Consider the following 16,000-nt stretch of genomic DNA (forward strand, 5'->3'; position numbering starts at 1 on the left):
CTCCTTGTGCTATATTCACCAACACCCTCTGCTATATTTTAGCGTTACCATTCTTGTTTGTTACTATGCAATATGCTGTGTTATCATAGGCAGTTGTGGGCTGTGTTGACCAATTATGGGGAAGCGTGCATGGTCTGACAGTCACAGCAGCGAACGTGTGATCATGTGACGCATACGTTTCAGACAAAATCCTGGACACAACAATATAACGGCTCCATATCATTGCACTGTACGGTTCTGCACCTCCCACGCATTTGCTCTCGGTATGGCGGACGGTGAGAGGTCCCCGTTACTAGCAGATCTTGGAGATGGTGCTCTTGTCGGCGGTAACGGCGGAGTGTCACCAGGCTCGGCTCCCTATGGTTTACCAAATAAGCCACAAAGTGAGTATCCATGGATGTTCTACCTAGCCAAAGCGTCGGTCACTATGATTTGCAGATAGTCAAGAGCACGAAAGGTTGCTTTCTTGGTATCTACATGGACAGTTAGTATCTGGGGAATGAATCGTGGTTGCTAGCCAGCTGTTGATGCAAGCATGCCTGTTAGCTAGCTAACAAGCGGTTAGCTGGCTGCTACGCCCATCAAACCGAATAACTAGCTAGTCACCTGGCTAGCTAATTGGCTCCATTTTTGTAACGTTTTGGCATTTTCTGCATTTTGTCGGCTAGTCATCATAGTTGCAGGGATGTACTAAACAGAAACACCCATGATGTTTTGCGTTTTATGTATGGAACTAACTATAACTTTGTCTACCCAAAGATGGCTAACTAAGTAGCCCAACTAGCTAATTGCTCAGTATAGTATGCAAGATACCAGGTGATCCACGTGRTTATAATATTGTTGGTAYTTCTGAGATGTTGGTGGCCTATTATAAAATGATAYCTAGTAGTGTAATATTTCTACAGTTATTTGAAGATATACCGCCAGTGATGTCTAGCTAGCTAGTTTGCAAATCTCTGTTGTATGTAACCAAAACACCTGATTTGATTGACACCGCTCTGGGCCACTAGGGAAGCTCATAATTACTGCAATATAAGACGACGACCAACTGAGACAGTAATTGGGAGGGGCTACTGTACTTACCTACATATTAGAACAACGGCATGAGTTGAGGGGTAAAACAGATGTTTGTTCACAATATGCCTTTTAATGTATTTATTTACAAACAACTGATTTATTTGAAGTTATTTGTATAGTGGTAACTGCTGATTTCTGTCAATCGTACTACAATTATGTTAAGTTCCATACACACACACACAGAGAGAAGTCCCTGCAGTTTTTTTTTATAAAGCTCATTTTCAGTTGGAACTCCAGCCTCAAGTTCTGTGTAACCCTTTCTTGTTTCAGCGGCAGTGCACTACTCTGCCACTGTGTACATTTTGCTAAGGCCTTAGTTAGTTGAATGCACTGACTAAGTCGCTCTGAATAAGAGTGTCAGCTAAAATGACCAACATTTTAAATGTGCCTCCCTCTCTCTGTATTTCAGGCTTCCCTCCCTTCCCCAGCCCCACCCAGCCCTCAGTGCTCCTGGGGGAGGACCCTCCTCCGTACTCCCCCCTCACCTCCCCAGAGAGTGGCAGCGCGCCAGTCATCAGCTGTAGGGTGTGTCAGAGCCTCATCAGCGTGGAGGGGAAGCTCCACCAGCATGTGGTCAAGTGTGGGGTCTGCAACGAGGCTACGGTGGCTAACCTGTTTAGTGTTTACTGCCTGCATGTTCATTTAGGTTGCATCTCAAATGTTCACTGTGTAGTGCACTACTTCTGAACAGAGTCCTATGTGTACCTTACATCTACCTGCGTGTTCATTTAGGTTGCGTTGCAAAATGGTACCCTGATAATGACTTGTTAATCTTGTTTGGCTTGTTCTCCCTCTCCCTCTCCTTCCTCTCCCTCTCCTTCCTCTCCCTCCGCTCCCCTCCTTCTTCCTTCTCTTCTTCTCACTTTCCTCTTCCTCTCCTTCCTCTTCCTCTCCTTGCTCTCCTTCTCTTCCTTCCTTCTCTCCTTCCTCTCCTTCCTCTTCCCTCCTTCTCTCTTCCCTTCCTCCTCCCTCTCCTCCCCCCTTCTTCCCCCCTCCCTTCTCCTCCCCTCCCTCTCTCCCCCCTCCCTCTCTTCCCCCTCCCTCTCTTCCCCCTTCCCTCTCTTCCCCTCTCTCCTCCCCCTCTCTTCCTCCCCTCTCTCTCCCCCCTCTCTCCCCTCTCCTCCCCTCTCTCTCCCTCCCTCCCCCTCTCTCCCCTCTCTCCTCCCCTCTCTCCTCCCCCTCTCTCCCCCCTCCTCCCCCTCTCCCCCCCTCCTCCCCTCTCTCCCCCTCTCCCCCCTCCTCCCCTCTCCTCCCCTCTCCTCCTCCTCTCCTCCCCCTCCTCCCCCTCTCCCCCTCTCTCTTCCCTCTCTCCCTCCCTTTCTCTCCTTCCTCTCCCTCTCCTTCCTCTTCCTCTCCTTCCTCTTCCTCTCCTTCCTCTTCCTCTCCTTCTCTTCCTCTCCTTCCTCTTCCTCTCCTTCCTCTTCCTCTCTCTTCCTCTTCCTCTCCTTTCCTCTTCCTCTCCTTTCCTCTTCCTCTCCTTCCTCTTCCTCCCCCTCCCTCTCCTCCCCCCTCCTCCTCCCCCCTCCCTCTCCCCCCCCTCCTCTCCTCCCCCCCTCTCCTCCCCCCTCCCCCTCTCTCCTCCCCCTCTCTCTCCCCCTCCTCTTCTCCCCTCTCTCTCCCCCTCTCTCCCCCCTCTCCTCCCCCCTCTCTCCTCCCTCTCCCCTCTCCTCCCTCTCCTCCCCCCTCTACCCCCTCTCTCCCTCTCCTCCCCCCTTACCCCCTCTCCTCTCCCTCCCTCCTCTGCCCCTCCTCTACCCCCTCCTCCCTCTCCTTCCTCTCCCCTCTCCTTCCTCCTCTCTCTCCTCCTTCCTCTCTCTCCTCCTTTCCTCTCTCTCCCCCTTCTTATGTGTCTCTGTCCTCCTCCTGATCCCACAAGAATGCACCAGCAGGGAAGAAGTATGTCCGCTTCCTGTAATGTCTACCTACTGTCATAGTCACTCTCAGAGATCGCTGTGCCCCTACTGGTAAGGCTAATTTTTTAATTTAGAAACCAAAAGGTCATATTATTACTATCTTCAATTCGATCCAATCTAACTTCGGATATAGTCTTTAATGCTATTGGACCATAAACTGATTTGCTATAATTACATGTCCAATTAATGATCCACGTGTGTCGCAAAGAAAAGAAAACGAAACAAATAAGTATTTGATATATGCATACATGCATCAGTTGACGAGTCAGCAGGTCTCATGACTCTCCACCCCTAGCTAAAAAATTTATAAATGTGTTTGCGACTCCTGAATTTAATACCTAATTACAAAATATTCCGTTCTGGTAGGCATAACTGCAGCACTTATAAGTTTTAAGAATGGGAAACTGTTCACATTATTTGTCTCGAGTAGTAATAATCCTACATTGTTATGTCATTGTGTGTATATTTGTGGACACTTTTCGAGTGGATTCAGAAGTTTACATACTTATCTACCAATTATATTTTGTAGGAATTGTTTGTGTTTAAATTTTTTAACTTGGTCAAGTTTGCGGTAGCATTCCCTAAACATTCCACAATAAGTTGGATTGAATTTCTGATCCCAAGCTTTACATATTTTACTGACGACTATGTGCCACATAGATGGTGTTAATGCTTGCAGACCTTCTGTCTCGCACACGCTTTTCATTCTACCCACACATTTTCTATAGGATTGAGGTCAGGGCTTTGTGATGCCCACTCCCAATACCTGACTTTGTTCCTTAAGCCATTTTACACAATGGAAGTTGCTTGGATCATTGTCATTTGGAAGCCCATTTTCGACCAAGCTTTAACTTCCTGACTGATGTCTTGAGATGTTGCTTTAATATATCCATCATTTCCTCCCTCATGATGCCATCTATTTTATGAGTGCACCAGTCCTCTCAGGAAAAGCACCCCACAACATGATGCTGCCACCCCGTGCTTCACGGTTGGGTGTGTTCTTCGGCTTGCCAGCCTCCCCTTTTCCCTCCAAATATAAACATGGTCATTATGGCCAAACAGTTCTATTTTTGTTTCATCAGACCAGAGGACATTTCTCCAAAAAGTACGATCTTTGTCCCCATGTGCAGTTGCAAACCTTAGTCTGGCTTTTTTATGGCGGTTTGGAGCAGTGGCTTCTTCCTTGCTGAGCGGCCTTTCAGGTTATGTCGATATAGGACTCGTTTTACTGTGGATATAGATACTTTTGTACCAGTTTCCTACACTTCACAAGGTCCTTGTTGTCTGGGATTGATTTGCACTTTTCGCACCAAAGTACGTCATCTCTAGGAGACAGAACGTGTCTCCTTCCTGAGTGGTATGATGGCTGCGTGGTCCCATGTGTGTTTATACTTGCGTACTATGTTGTACAGATGAACATGGTACCTTCAGGGGGTTTGAAATTGCTCCCCAGGATGAACCAGACTTGTGGAGTCTAAAAAAAAAAAATCTGAGTCTTGGCTGATATTTATTTTTAGATTTCCATGATGTCAAGCAAAGAGGTATTGAGTTTGAAGTAGGGCATGAAATACATCCACAGGTACACCTCCAATTGACTCAAATGATGTAAATTAGCCATCAGAAGCTCCTAAAGCCATGACATAATTTTCTGTAATTTTCCATGCGTTTTAAAGACGGTCCACCCTGTGTATGTAAACTTCTGACCCACTGGAATTGTGATACAGTGAAATAATCTGTCTGTAAACAATTGTTGGAAAATTACTTGTCTTGCACGAAGTAGATGTCCTAACTGACTTACCAAAACTATAGTTGGTAACAAGAAATTTGTGAATGGTTGAAACACTTAGGTTTTAGTCATTAAAACTCATTTATGTAAACTTCCGACTTCAACTATTAGAAATATATATCTCTCTCGCTCTTACAAGCAATACATGACTCAATTATTATGGTGAGAGATTATAATAAGGTTTTAAGTACCTCAATGGACATTAAAAGAATCACACTACAAATTATTACCCTCATGCACTTAAGGAATTACAAATATTATGGACATTTTGGAATTAGTGGATATATATGGAGGTTAAATATCCTGACCTAGTGAGATATACATTGAGGAGGTTTAATACCTGACCTGTGAGATATACAGTGGGAGAAACATATTTTGATACACTGACAATTTTGCAGGTTTTCCTACTTACAACAGATGTAGAGTCTGTAATTTTTATCATAGGTACACTTCAACTGTGAGAGAAGGAATCTAAAAACAAAATCCAGAAAATCACATTGTAGATTTTTAAGTAATTAATTTGCATTTATTGCATGACATAAGTATTTATTACATCAGAAAAGCAGAACTTAATATTTGGTACAGAAACCTTAGTTTGTAATTACAGAGATCATACGTTTCCTGTAGTTCTTGACCAGGTTTGCACACACTGCAGCAGGGATTTTGGCCACTCCTCCATACAGACCTTCTCCAGATCTTCAGGTTTCCGGGCTGTCGCTGGGCAATACGGACTTTCGGCTCTCTCCAAAGATTTTCTATTGGGTTCAGGTCTGGAGACTGGTAGGCCACTCCAGGACCTTGAGATGCTTCTTACGGAGCCACTCCTTAGTTGCCCTGCTGTGTGTTTCGGGTCGTGTTCATGCTGAAGACCCAGCCACGACCCATCTTCAATGCTCTTACTGAGGGAAGGAGGTTGTTGTCAAGATTGCCGATGCATGGCCCCGTCCATCCTCCCCTCAATACGGTGCAGTCGTCCTGTCCCCTTTGCAGAAAAGCATCCCCAAAGAATAGTGTTTCCACCTCCATGCTTCACGGTTGGGATGGTGTTCTTGGGTTGTACTTCCTTCTATTCCTCCAAAACGGCGAGTGGAGTTAGAGCAAAAAGCTCTATTTTTTCTCATCAGACCACATGACCTTCTCCCATTCCTCCTCTGGATCATCCAGATGGTCATTGGCAAACTTCAGACGGCCTGGACTGCGCTGGCTTGAGCAGGGGACCTTGCGTGCGCTGCAGGATTTTAATCCATTACGGCGTAGTGTTTTACTAATGGTTTTCTTTGAGACTGTGTTCCCAGCTCTCTTCAGGTCATTGACCAGTCCTGCGCGTGAGTTCTGGGCTGATCCCTCACATTCCTCATGATCATTGATGCCCCACGAGTGAGATCTTGCATGGAGCCCCAGACCGAGGGTGATTGACCGTCATCTTGACTTCTTCCATTTTCTAATAATTGTGCCAACAGTTGTTGCCTTCTCACAAGCTGCTTGCCTATTGTCCTGTAGCCCATCCCAGCCTTGTACAGGTCTACAATTTATCCCTTGATCCTTACACAGCTCTCTGTTTGGCCATGTGGAGAGGTAGTCTGTTTGATTGAGTGTGTGGACAGGTGTCTTTTTACAGGTAACGAGTTCAAACAGTTGCAGTTAATACAGGTAATGAGTGGAGAACAGGAGGGCTTCTTAAAGAAAACTAACAGGTCTGTGGGAGCCGGAATTCTTACTGGTTGGTAGGTGATCAAATACTTATGTCATGCAATAAAATGCAAATTAATTACTTAAAAATCATACAATGTGATTTTCTGGATTTTTTTTTAGATTCCGTCTCTCACAGTTGAAGTGTACTATGATAAAAATGACAGACCTCTACATGCTTTGTAAGTAGGACACTGCCGATTTTGCAGTTATCAAATACTTGTTCTCCCCACTGATGTACATGGTGGAGGTTTAATAACCTGACCTAGTGAGATATACATGGTAGAGGTTTAATAACCTGACCTAGTGAGATATACATGGAGGTTTAATATCCTGACCTAGTGAGTAATACATGGAGGAGGTTTAATATCCTGACCTAGTGAGATATACATGGAGGAGGTTTAATATCCTGACCTAGTGAGATATACATTGCGGAGGCTCTATTAAGCTAGTCGTCTTGACTACTTTCTTATGTCATTCTCTCTGGCACCAGAAGTTTAAACTATTGATGGTGGACAGAATGCGGGCGGACCATTAAATCATTGATATACAGTGCATTCAAAACGTATTCAGACCCCTTCCCCCACATTTTGTTAAGTTACAGCCTTATTCTAAAATTGATTAAATAAACCATTTCCTCAATCTACACACAATATCCCATAATGACGAAGCGAAAACAGGTTTTTAGACATTATTGCAAATGTATTACAAATAAAAAATTGAAATACCTTATTTACATAAGTATTCAGTCCCTTTGCTATGTGACTTGAAATTGAGCTCAGGTGCTTTCGGTTTTTATTTATCATCCTTGAGATTTCTACAACTTGATTGGAGTTCAACTGTTGTATATTCAATTGATTGGACATAATTTGGAAAGGCACACACCTGTCTATATAAGGTCCCACAGTTGACGATGCATCCTGACAAGTCTCCCAGTCCCTGCTGCTGAAAAACATCCCCACAACATGATGCTGCCACCACCATGCTTCACCGTAGGGATGTTGCCAGGTTTCCTCCAGATGTGATGCTTGTCATTCAGGCCAAAGAGTTCCAGCTTGGTTTCATTCAACCTTAGAATCTTGTTTCTCATGTTCTGAGAGTCCCTTAGGTGCCTTTTGGCAAACACGTGGGCTGTCATGTGCCTTTTACTGAGGGGTGGCTTCCGTCTGGCCACTCTACCATAAATGCCTGCTTGGTAGTGCTGCAGAGATGGTTGTCCTTCTGGAATGTTCTCCCATCTCCACAGAGGAACTCTGGCGCTCTGTCAGAGTGACCATCGGGTTCTTGGTCACCTCCCTGACCAAAGCTCTTCTCCCTCGATTGTTCAGTTTTGCCGTGTGGCCAGCTCTAGGAAGAGTTTGGTGGTACCTTTCCCCAGATATGTACCTTGACACAATCCTGTCTCGGAGCTCTACGGACAATTCCTTTGACCTCATGGCTTGGTTTTTGCTCTGACATGCACTGTCAACTGTAGGACCTTATATTGACAGGTGTGTGCCTTTCCAAATCATGTCCAATCATTTGAATTTACCACAGGTGGACTCCAACTGTGGTAGAAACATCTCAAGGATGATCAATGGATACTTATGTAAATGTATTTCAGTTTTTATTTGATAAATTTGCAAAAATTACTAAACCTGTTCCTGCTTTGTTTATTATGGGGTATTGGGGGGGGGGGACTATTTTAATACATTTTAGAGTAAGACTAATGTGGGAAAAGTAAAGGGGTCTGAATTCTTTCCGAATGCACTTGTTTTTGGTCGCAGGTTCAAGGAAGGCAGAAAAATTTCAGCATTTACCTGGTGTTAACTCTGCAAATAGCCCTGCTGGGTGATTTTGAAAATTCCATTGATCAATAATATAGTACTTTTTATCAAAAATGTTTCTTTAATTTACAATCAAACTTTTAGAATAGAAAGGTTCAGAACCTTTCAAACTTCACAGTTGAAAAATATATGGCAAATAGAATTCCTTTGACCTCATGGCTTGGTTTTTGCGCCGATATGCATTGTCAACTGTGGGACCTTTTTATATAGACAGGTGTGTGTGTGCCTTTCCAAATTTATGTCCAATTAAATTTACCACAGATGCACCTGAGCTCAATTTCGAGTCTCATAGCAAAGGGTCGGCATACTTATGTAAATAAGGTATTACAGTTTCTTATTTGCAAAAATGTCTTAACCTGTTTTCTCTTCGTCATTATGGGGTATTGTGTGTAGATTGCGGGGGGGGGAAAGTTATTTAATCAACTTTAGAATAAGGCTGTAACGTAACAAAATGTGGGGAAGGGATCTGAATACTTTCCGAATGCACCATATGACTGAAATGGCACCCAATTCCCTATAATAATGCACTACTTTTAACCAGAGCCATATGGCCCTGGTCAAAAGTAGTGCACTATATAGGGAATATTTTGAACACAACCACTGCCTGGATATGAAGATAGTTTGTCCAGGTGGCATGTTGTCTACTTGGTGAATACAGTTGTTACAGTATTTGAAACCCCTTAATTCACACTGATACTAGTACAGCAAGGGCTACGTTAGGCTAACCCAGGCCCCTAGATACGTTTGTTGACCGGTATGGAACTTGCGCTCAGTTGCATTTAAACCTAGCTAGTAATACTGACTTCGACTGAACAGCGAGGTAAGTGGTTGCTGAGTTTTTAAAATTTTCTTCCTGGCACTGACTATGCTGATAACGGCTATTTGGAAAAAGGGTCTACTTGCAATGACTGACTGGTTGTTTTTCCCTACTATAGTCAGTGGGATGCACTGACTGGAAGTCACTCTGGATAAGATCAACTGCTAAATGACTCAAATGTTATGTTTGTTTTCCTGTGTGGTAACGCTGTTGTATTTGAACCTAGCTAGTAATACTGACTTAGACTGAACAGTGAGTTTCTGTGATTGTGCTCCCCAGTAAGAGGATAATAAACCTGGGTCCAGTCCACCCTGGTCCAGCAAGCCCTGAACCCCAGCCGGCCGGAGCTCGCGTCTCCTGTGGACACTGCAACAACACTTTCCTGGTACGACCCTTCACCTCCCTCAAAGCTAGGCTCTATCTCAATGAGTCATTCCATGATTCCTCACATTCTTTCTCCTTGACTGTTAAGGAGACGGTTCCTCCCCTTTAGACCTTCTTGTCCAATGCATTTTCAGAAGGATGCGAGYAAAAGGAATCTAGGGAAGATGATTTGAGAAAGAGCAACAGTGTACACCAAAGCAGTTATGAATGCCAGGAATTCTTGAATGTTGCGAACATGGATAATACTCTACTGGACTAATGAGTTGACATATTGTATAATATTTTATATTTACTTGACTTTCTTGTAATGTGTTTCAGTGGACAGAGTTTACTGACAGGACACTCGCCAGGTGCCCACACTGCAGGAAAGTGTGAGTACCTATTGGTTTCTCRGTCCATAGGCTGCTCGGTCAATACAGCCAAGTCCATCTGTGGTTATACCACAATTATGCTCAAGATGAAGTCCTTCAGTGGTGGCTGGCACTTAAAACTGAGGACAGACTCKTAGTAAAGATTGGAATGTAATTAATGGAACTTTTCAAARGTATGCTTTCCATGTGTTTTGATTACATTCCAGCTATTATGAGTTGTCCTTTCCACACCAGCCTCCACTGATGTCCTTCATAGTATATTTTAAATATGTATGTGTCCCCTTGTAGGCAGTTGTCAGCAGTCGGTCAGATTCCCATACCGTTAGTCTTCAGCATAAGCTCCTTACGGTCTTGTGTGCAACATCTCAAGTTGAGCTCAGTGACTCTTACGTAACTTTTATTAGTGTGACTTGCTTCATCAACTAATAATTTAAACCTAAGTAGTTCCATTACCATTAAATGCTTTTGGACAGCCGAAGCAAGTCACACCAATTCTTCTGGGTATATTTCATGTAATACATTTTTTTTTTTACCATTTTCCCTTCTCTTTTGTCATGCSCTTCGACATGCAGCTCCTCTATTGGTCAGAGGTACCCTCGAAGGCGGAGCTTGTGGTGTGTTCTACTATGCTTGCTTTTCAGCATCTCCACTGCTGGGCTGGTGGTGAGTACACTGTCCACTCTACATGACACCTCACAATAAACACACCCCCAAGAACACGATGTTTAAAAAATGCATAATATCGTCATGTTTCACAKCCACTGCCACGCCAAATCACCTAAGCCCTTTTTTAGCTAAGGGAAAACCCTGTATGTGTCTTGGGTCTACGTCTCTGTGTTCTCTCTCCTTTCTCTGTCTCTGTCTGTGTGTGTTCTGTGCTGCAGGTGGCTACTTTACATGACACACTGTCAGTTCTATCACAAACACACCACCCMTAGCCTTGTAACATGCTGCGTCTAAGTCTTCTTCCTCTGTGTTTTGTAGGCAGGTACGTGGGTGAAGGCCCAGGCCTACGGGGGTATCTATGCTTCCTGGGCCATGCTGATCCTGCTGGTACTCCTGACCCTGGGTCGGGCTCTATACTGGGCCTGCATGCCTGTTAGTGAGCCCCTACAGAACTTCACATAGACACACACACACACACACAGGTGTAGGGTGAAGTTGCCCCTAGATGCTGATCTTGGGTCCGTTTTGCAATTTCCCCACTAATGGGTAAGGTCAGGATTGTGGGAAGGGACGCTGATCCTAGATCTGTACCTAGGGTGAACTTCACCCTTGAGTAGGGCTGGGCGATATATTGAATTAATTTGATGTTTTGCGCGTTATTCCAAATGCCTGTATCGCAAGAATCTAGTTAGTTTATTTTTATCGTTTTTCTGAGAGTTTGTTGTCTTGTTGGTCTCGTCTCCTTCGCTTCTTCTGTGCACCTTCCCATTTACACCAGAGATCTGTATATAATGACAAGATGCTTATGTCTCCGCTATAACGTTGTGAGTCGTTGTCCCAAAGGCGGGAAGGCAGCCGATAAGCTTAGGTTAAGAAAACAACATAGCAACGCATTGGGCTTATTTTGGTGAGTGAAACCTCTCGCTTCGCCTCTTCCTCTCTGTTTACACACACACCAAGCCCCTCCCCCTGTCACACAACATCCTGTCTGACAAGCGGTTTCAACTTGCTATTTGCCGGTTTGGTCCAACAGAATCGGTCATATGGACACCAAAAAACATTGAAACATTATTTTACTGGAAGAGGAGAAGTTAACCTTTTCAACGATACCCTTTTTATGTCTCAACTCCTCAAATTACGCACAGAGCAGACACTACTAAAACGTCTGTTCCCTGAAAAGAAATGTTCCATGTTGCGCGTGGCATTACTGTTCTACTAGCTGTCTAGTCTAGCTTTTAAATGTGCAATAAGCAAAAAACACAATTATATTAACTAGTTCTCTTTATGAGATAAGGTAGGCCACTTGATTTCCACATCTGAACYAAGTGGACAGACTAGCATTCTGTTCAAACAATTGGAGACGGACAAGAAGGGCGCGTTCATAACAATTCAACTGTTTTGCCTTGTTGGCGAGCAGATCCAAGTTGGCTAAACTCGAAACCATAAAGATTAGTTGGCTACTCGCTAACTAGCACGTGGGCTAGTGCTTGAGAGATTGTTTGAGACATGTGTTTCATTTTCTCTAATGCCTGCTACAAGAAGTTGGGTCATTATTAGGGAATGTGTATTATACTTGGTTCTGGTTAAATTTGTAAACAAAAAGGGCATTTTCATAGACTGACTTGGATGTCAGATCAGTGATTTAATTCAAAAAAGCAGGTTTAAACTATTTTGATAAAATAATTAAGTGATTAGTGGGTCTGACAATTGTTGTAGGCTCATATTTAGCCTAGATTTAATTTTACGAGCCCTGAATTAATCGGATTATTTCTGACTGTTTGAAATGTAGAGTATTTGACCTTTTTAATTGTACAACAAAGCTTATTTAGAGAGAACATAAACAATCTAGGTGTGTGTATATGTATCGTCCATAAGATGTGATTTTTAAGCCATATCGCCCAGCCCTACCCTGGTGCCTTTTATTTAACTGAAGATCAAACCAAGAAGTTCCCCTCCTTCCCTTTAATCTTTTGTCATTGTGTTTCCATACTGGATGATGAATAATATCCTAAACTCCTAAAAGAGCAGTAGCTTGACTTCTATATTACTTATGAATTGATGAATAGTTTGCTTTAACATGTTCAACTACTTTCCCTTCCCTGTTTTAATCGTTGCTTAGGCCAGTCTCTCTATGGCAGGCGCTGGCAGACACACCAGAGCCTCATATCATGGCATGGCTGAGTGGAACCAAGTCTTAAATGATGACATAGCCCTCGGATAAGACTGCTCCTCCGCAACCCTGAATATATGTTCTGTTTTTGGGGCATTTTACATGAGATTCATTCATTTGTTTTGGATAACCCTTGAAGCGTTGTTGAAAGGCAAATTAAGCTAAATTGAGGCAAGTGTAAGGTGAACACCACCTAAATTACCCTCCTTTTCCCAGACATGGAGCTGGGTTTGAAGGGAGGTTAGGATTGTGTCCCAAAGGGCACCCTATTCCCTAAATAGTGCARTACTTGTGACCAGGGCTCAGTCTGGTCGAAGGTTAGAAGTAGTGTACTATATAGGGAARAGGGTGCCTATTGGTTTGCTTGCTAGGGCATCGTCAGAGTGAGGTCTGTCAGTATGTTGGAGTCGATATTTATGCTGCATAATCTGTCTGGGAGTGTTTGTCTATGATCCAAAGCAGCTTAGAAGCCTTAAAGAAGTTGGAGGAAAAGARTCAACAATTTGACTGGACACACACATATATACGTACACACTCTCATTCCCCACACATACATACCAAAATTGTGATTGTCACTGTAGTGGTAGGCAGCCAGCGTGAAAAAGCATCTCTCCTCGACTTCAGTTTACACACAAGTGATCTGATCATCTCTTTATTGTGCTCTTGGTTAATATTGTATTCTTATCCATCTAATAGCTTACAAGTGAGGTCAACATGAGCTCTCAGTGGAACTCCTAGAGATGTACTAGAGAGCTTCAAGGTGGTGAAAGRTAGAGAAAAGACTGGCTTTGTGCCAAGTGTGCTGTCTATCCAACTCTATGGTCTTACTACACTAAATGTACCATGATGAGGCCCTGGTGACAGACGCAGGCTGTGGTTGTTGTAGACCCCTTACTCTTCTAGTGGTGCACTAAATAGGGAGTAGGGTGCCGTTGGGGATTCAGTCAGGGTAAGAGGAAACGGTTGCTGAAGATAATCTATACACACTACCTGCATGTTCAAACACACTTCATCTAACCATATATCCTGTCTGTGGTTTGGATGTGGTCATTTCTTTTTGTCTTTTTTTTTTTTTTTTTTCAGCAATGTTCACTTTTTTGTTTAAATTGTACACATTTGTTGTTCGTGTAAGAGTAATTATTGCTAAACCGATATTGCACTTGTTTGCATAACACTACATGATTTGATTCTTGGAGAACTTTTATTTTTTGTTTTGTTAATCAATAGGGTTATTTTTGCAACCCWTGTTACTTTAACGGGAATCTGCAAAGTTGTTATTTGACTTACTAACACATTAAGCCTCTGGACACGGGAACAGATTACCACAGATTACCACACACACATTCCTCATTTACATATAGACAATCAAACATTTAAACCACAAATGGCATCATTTTAAACACACACACACACACAGTGACAAACAGATGGATACACATACAGCTCTTTGAGATGGTTACCCTGCTTGACAGAACTGACGGTAGCAGTAATGGATATTTTAAAATATCTTGTTATTTATTATAATGATCATGTTTTAATCATGATATTATGTACAATATTGATCATGTTAATGATGCCAATAATCAACAACCTGGCTGATGCTCATATGAGTTTGTTTACACACAATAAAGACATGATGTATGAAAATATCAGAATGTGTTTTAAGCTTCTTTTTTTTGTGTTCCTTTTAAAGACAGTTTACTACAYCATAATACAAGACAATAATGAAAACCAAACAGTGGCATTACAGATACTCAGACATATTCACAGGCTGTTTTATAATGGAATTACAGTGTCAGTTACATTCTATTCAAATYAAAAGTTGAYGTTCCATGATGCTTTGATGTGCACCAGTGATCAAYAAGTGTCAAAACATTTTATGACCACGCATGCACACCTAACCTGGCTCCTTTTGGGCTCTTGYGTTTCATTATTTCTGRGACARGAGATGGAAGGATTAGTAACATTGAAAAACTTTAAAAAATAAAAAAAAAAGTGCTCCCTGGAGAGAGCGAGGGAGAGGGTAGAGAAGTCAGCAGGAAAAAAGAGGTGCCCACGTGCACTACTCTTGACCAGGGCCCTATTGGGCCTGCACTATACAGGGAATATGGTGCCATTTGGGAKGTGACCAAGGGAGGAGAAGACAACTGTTCCTCAAGCCTTCTGGCTGTAAGTGGCTTTAGCTTGGAAGTTACCATCGAGAGCATCCTGACTGGTTGCATCACCGCCTGGTATGGCAACTGCTCGGCACCTGACCGCAAGGCACCACTGAGGGTAGTGCGTGCGGCCCAGTACATCACTGGGGCCAAGCTTCCTGCCATCCAGGACCTATATAATAGGCGGTGTCAAAGGAAAGCCCCCCCCTCTCCCCTCCATTTGTTTTGTACACTGCTGCTACTCGCTGTTGATCTATGCATAGTCACTTTACCCCTACCTACATGTACAAATTGCCTCGACTAACCTGTACCCCTGCACACTGACTAGGTACCGGTACCCCCTGTATATAGCCTCCACACTGACTCGGTACCGGTACCCCTTGTATATAGCCTCCACACTGACTCGGTACCGGTACCTCCTGTATATAGCCTCATTGTTATTTTATTGTGTTACTTTTAGTTATTTTTGACTTTAGTTTATTTGGTAAATATTTTCTTAACTCTTGAACTGCACTGTTGATTAAAGGGCTTGTAAGTAAGCATTTCATGGTAAAGTCTACACTRGTATTTGGCGAATGTGACAAATACATTTTGATTTGATTATCTTTAGTTCGGGGGGTATTATCTTTAGGTCGGAGGGCATTGTCTTGGGGCGGCAGGTAGCCTAGTGGTTAGAGCGTTGGACTAGTAACCGAAAGGTTGCAAGATCGAATCCCCGAGCTTACAAGGTAAAAATATGTCGTTCTGCCCCTGAACAAGGCAGTTAACCCAATGTTCCTAGGCCGTCATTGTAAATAAGAATTTGTTCTTAACTGACTTGCCTAGTTAAATACATAAAAAAATAAAAAATTGTCTTTAGCTCGCTAGCCCTTCTGCTAGGTCCTGTTAAACACACACACAGATTCTCACTTGCACTTTGCCTCCCATACAGACATGATGAGAATCGACAGTCCCACTAAACTCATTCTGTACATGATCTCCCCCCCCCATCCCATACATTCCCTCATCCCATCCATCATACATTCCATCATCCCATCCCGTACATCATACATTCCCTCATCCCATCCATCATACATTCCCTCATCCCATCCCGTACATCATACATTCCCTCATCCCATCCATCATACATTCCCTCATTCCATCCC

At 43.2% G+C, this 16,000-nt stretch overlaps 1 protein-coding gene across 1 annotated transcript; it reads left to right on the plus strand.

The window, feature by feature from the left end:
• Nucleotides 1-131: 131 nt before the first annotated feature.
• Nucleotides 132-14,348, plus strand: LOC111974344 (type I phosphatidylinositol 4,5-bisphosphate 4-phosphatase-A). The gene is made up of 7 exons (XM_070447348.1): nucleotides 132-383; nucleotides 1,487-1,744; nucleotides 9,366-9,493; nucleotides 9,811-9,863; nucleotides 10,436-10,526; nucleotides 10,848-10,961; nucleotides 12,649-14,348. The coding sequence occupies exons 1-7, from the start codon at nucleotides 266-268 to the stop codon at nucleotides 12,748-12,750; spliced, it is 864 nt and encodes a 287-aa protein (XP_070303449.1). The 5' UTR covers nucleotides 132-265; the 3' UTR covers nucleotides 12,751-14,348.
• Nucleotides 14,349-16,000: the final 1,652 nt, after the last annotated feature.

Source organism: Salvelinus sp. IW2-2015, linkage group LG15 (genome assembly GCF_002910315.2).
Source record: "Salvelinus sp. IW2-2015 linkage group LG15, ASM291031v2, whole genome shotgun sequence".
Classification (NCBI taxonomy): domain Eukaryota; kingdom Metazoa; phylum Chordata; class Actinopteri; order Salmoniformes; family Salmonidae; genus Salvelinus; species Salvelinus sp. IW2-2015.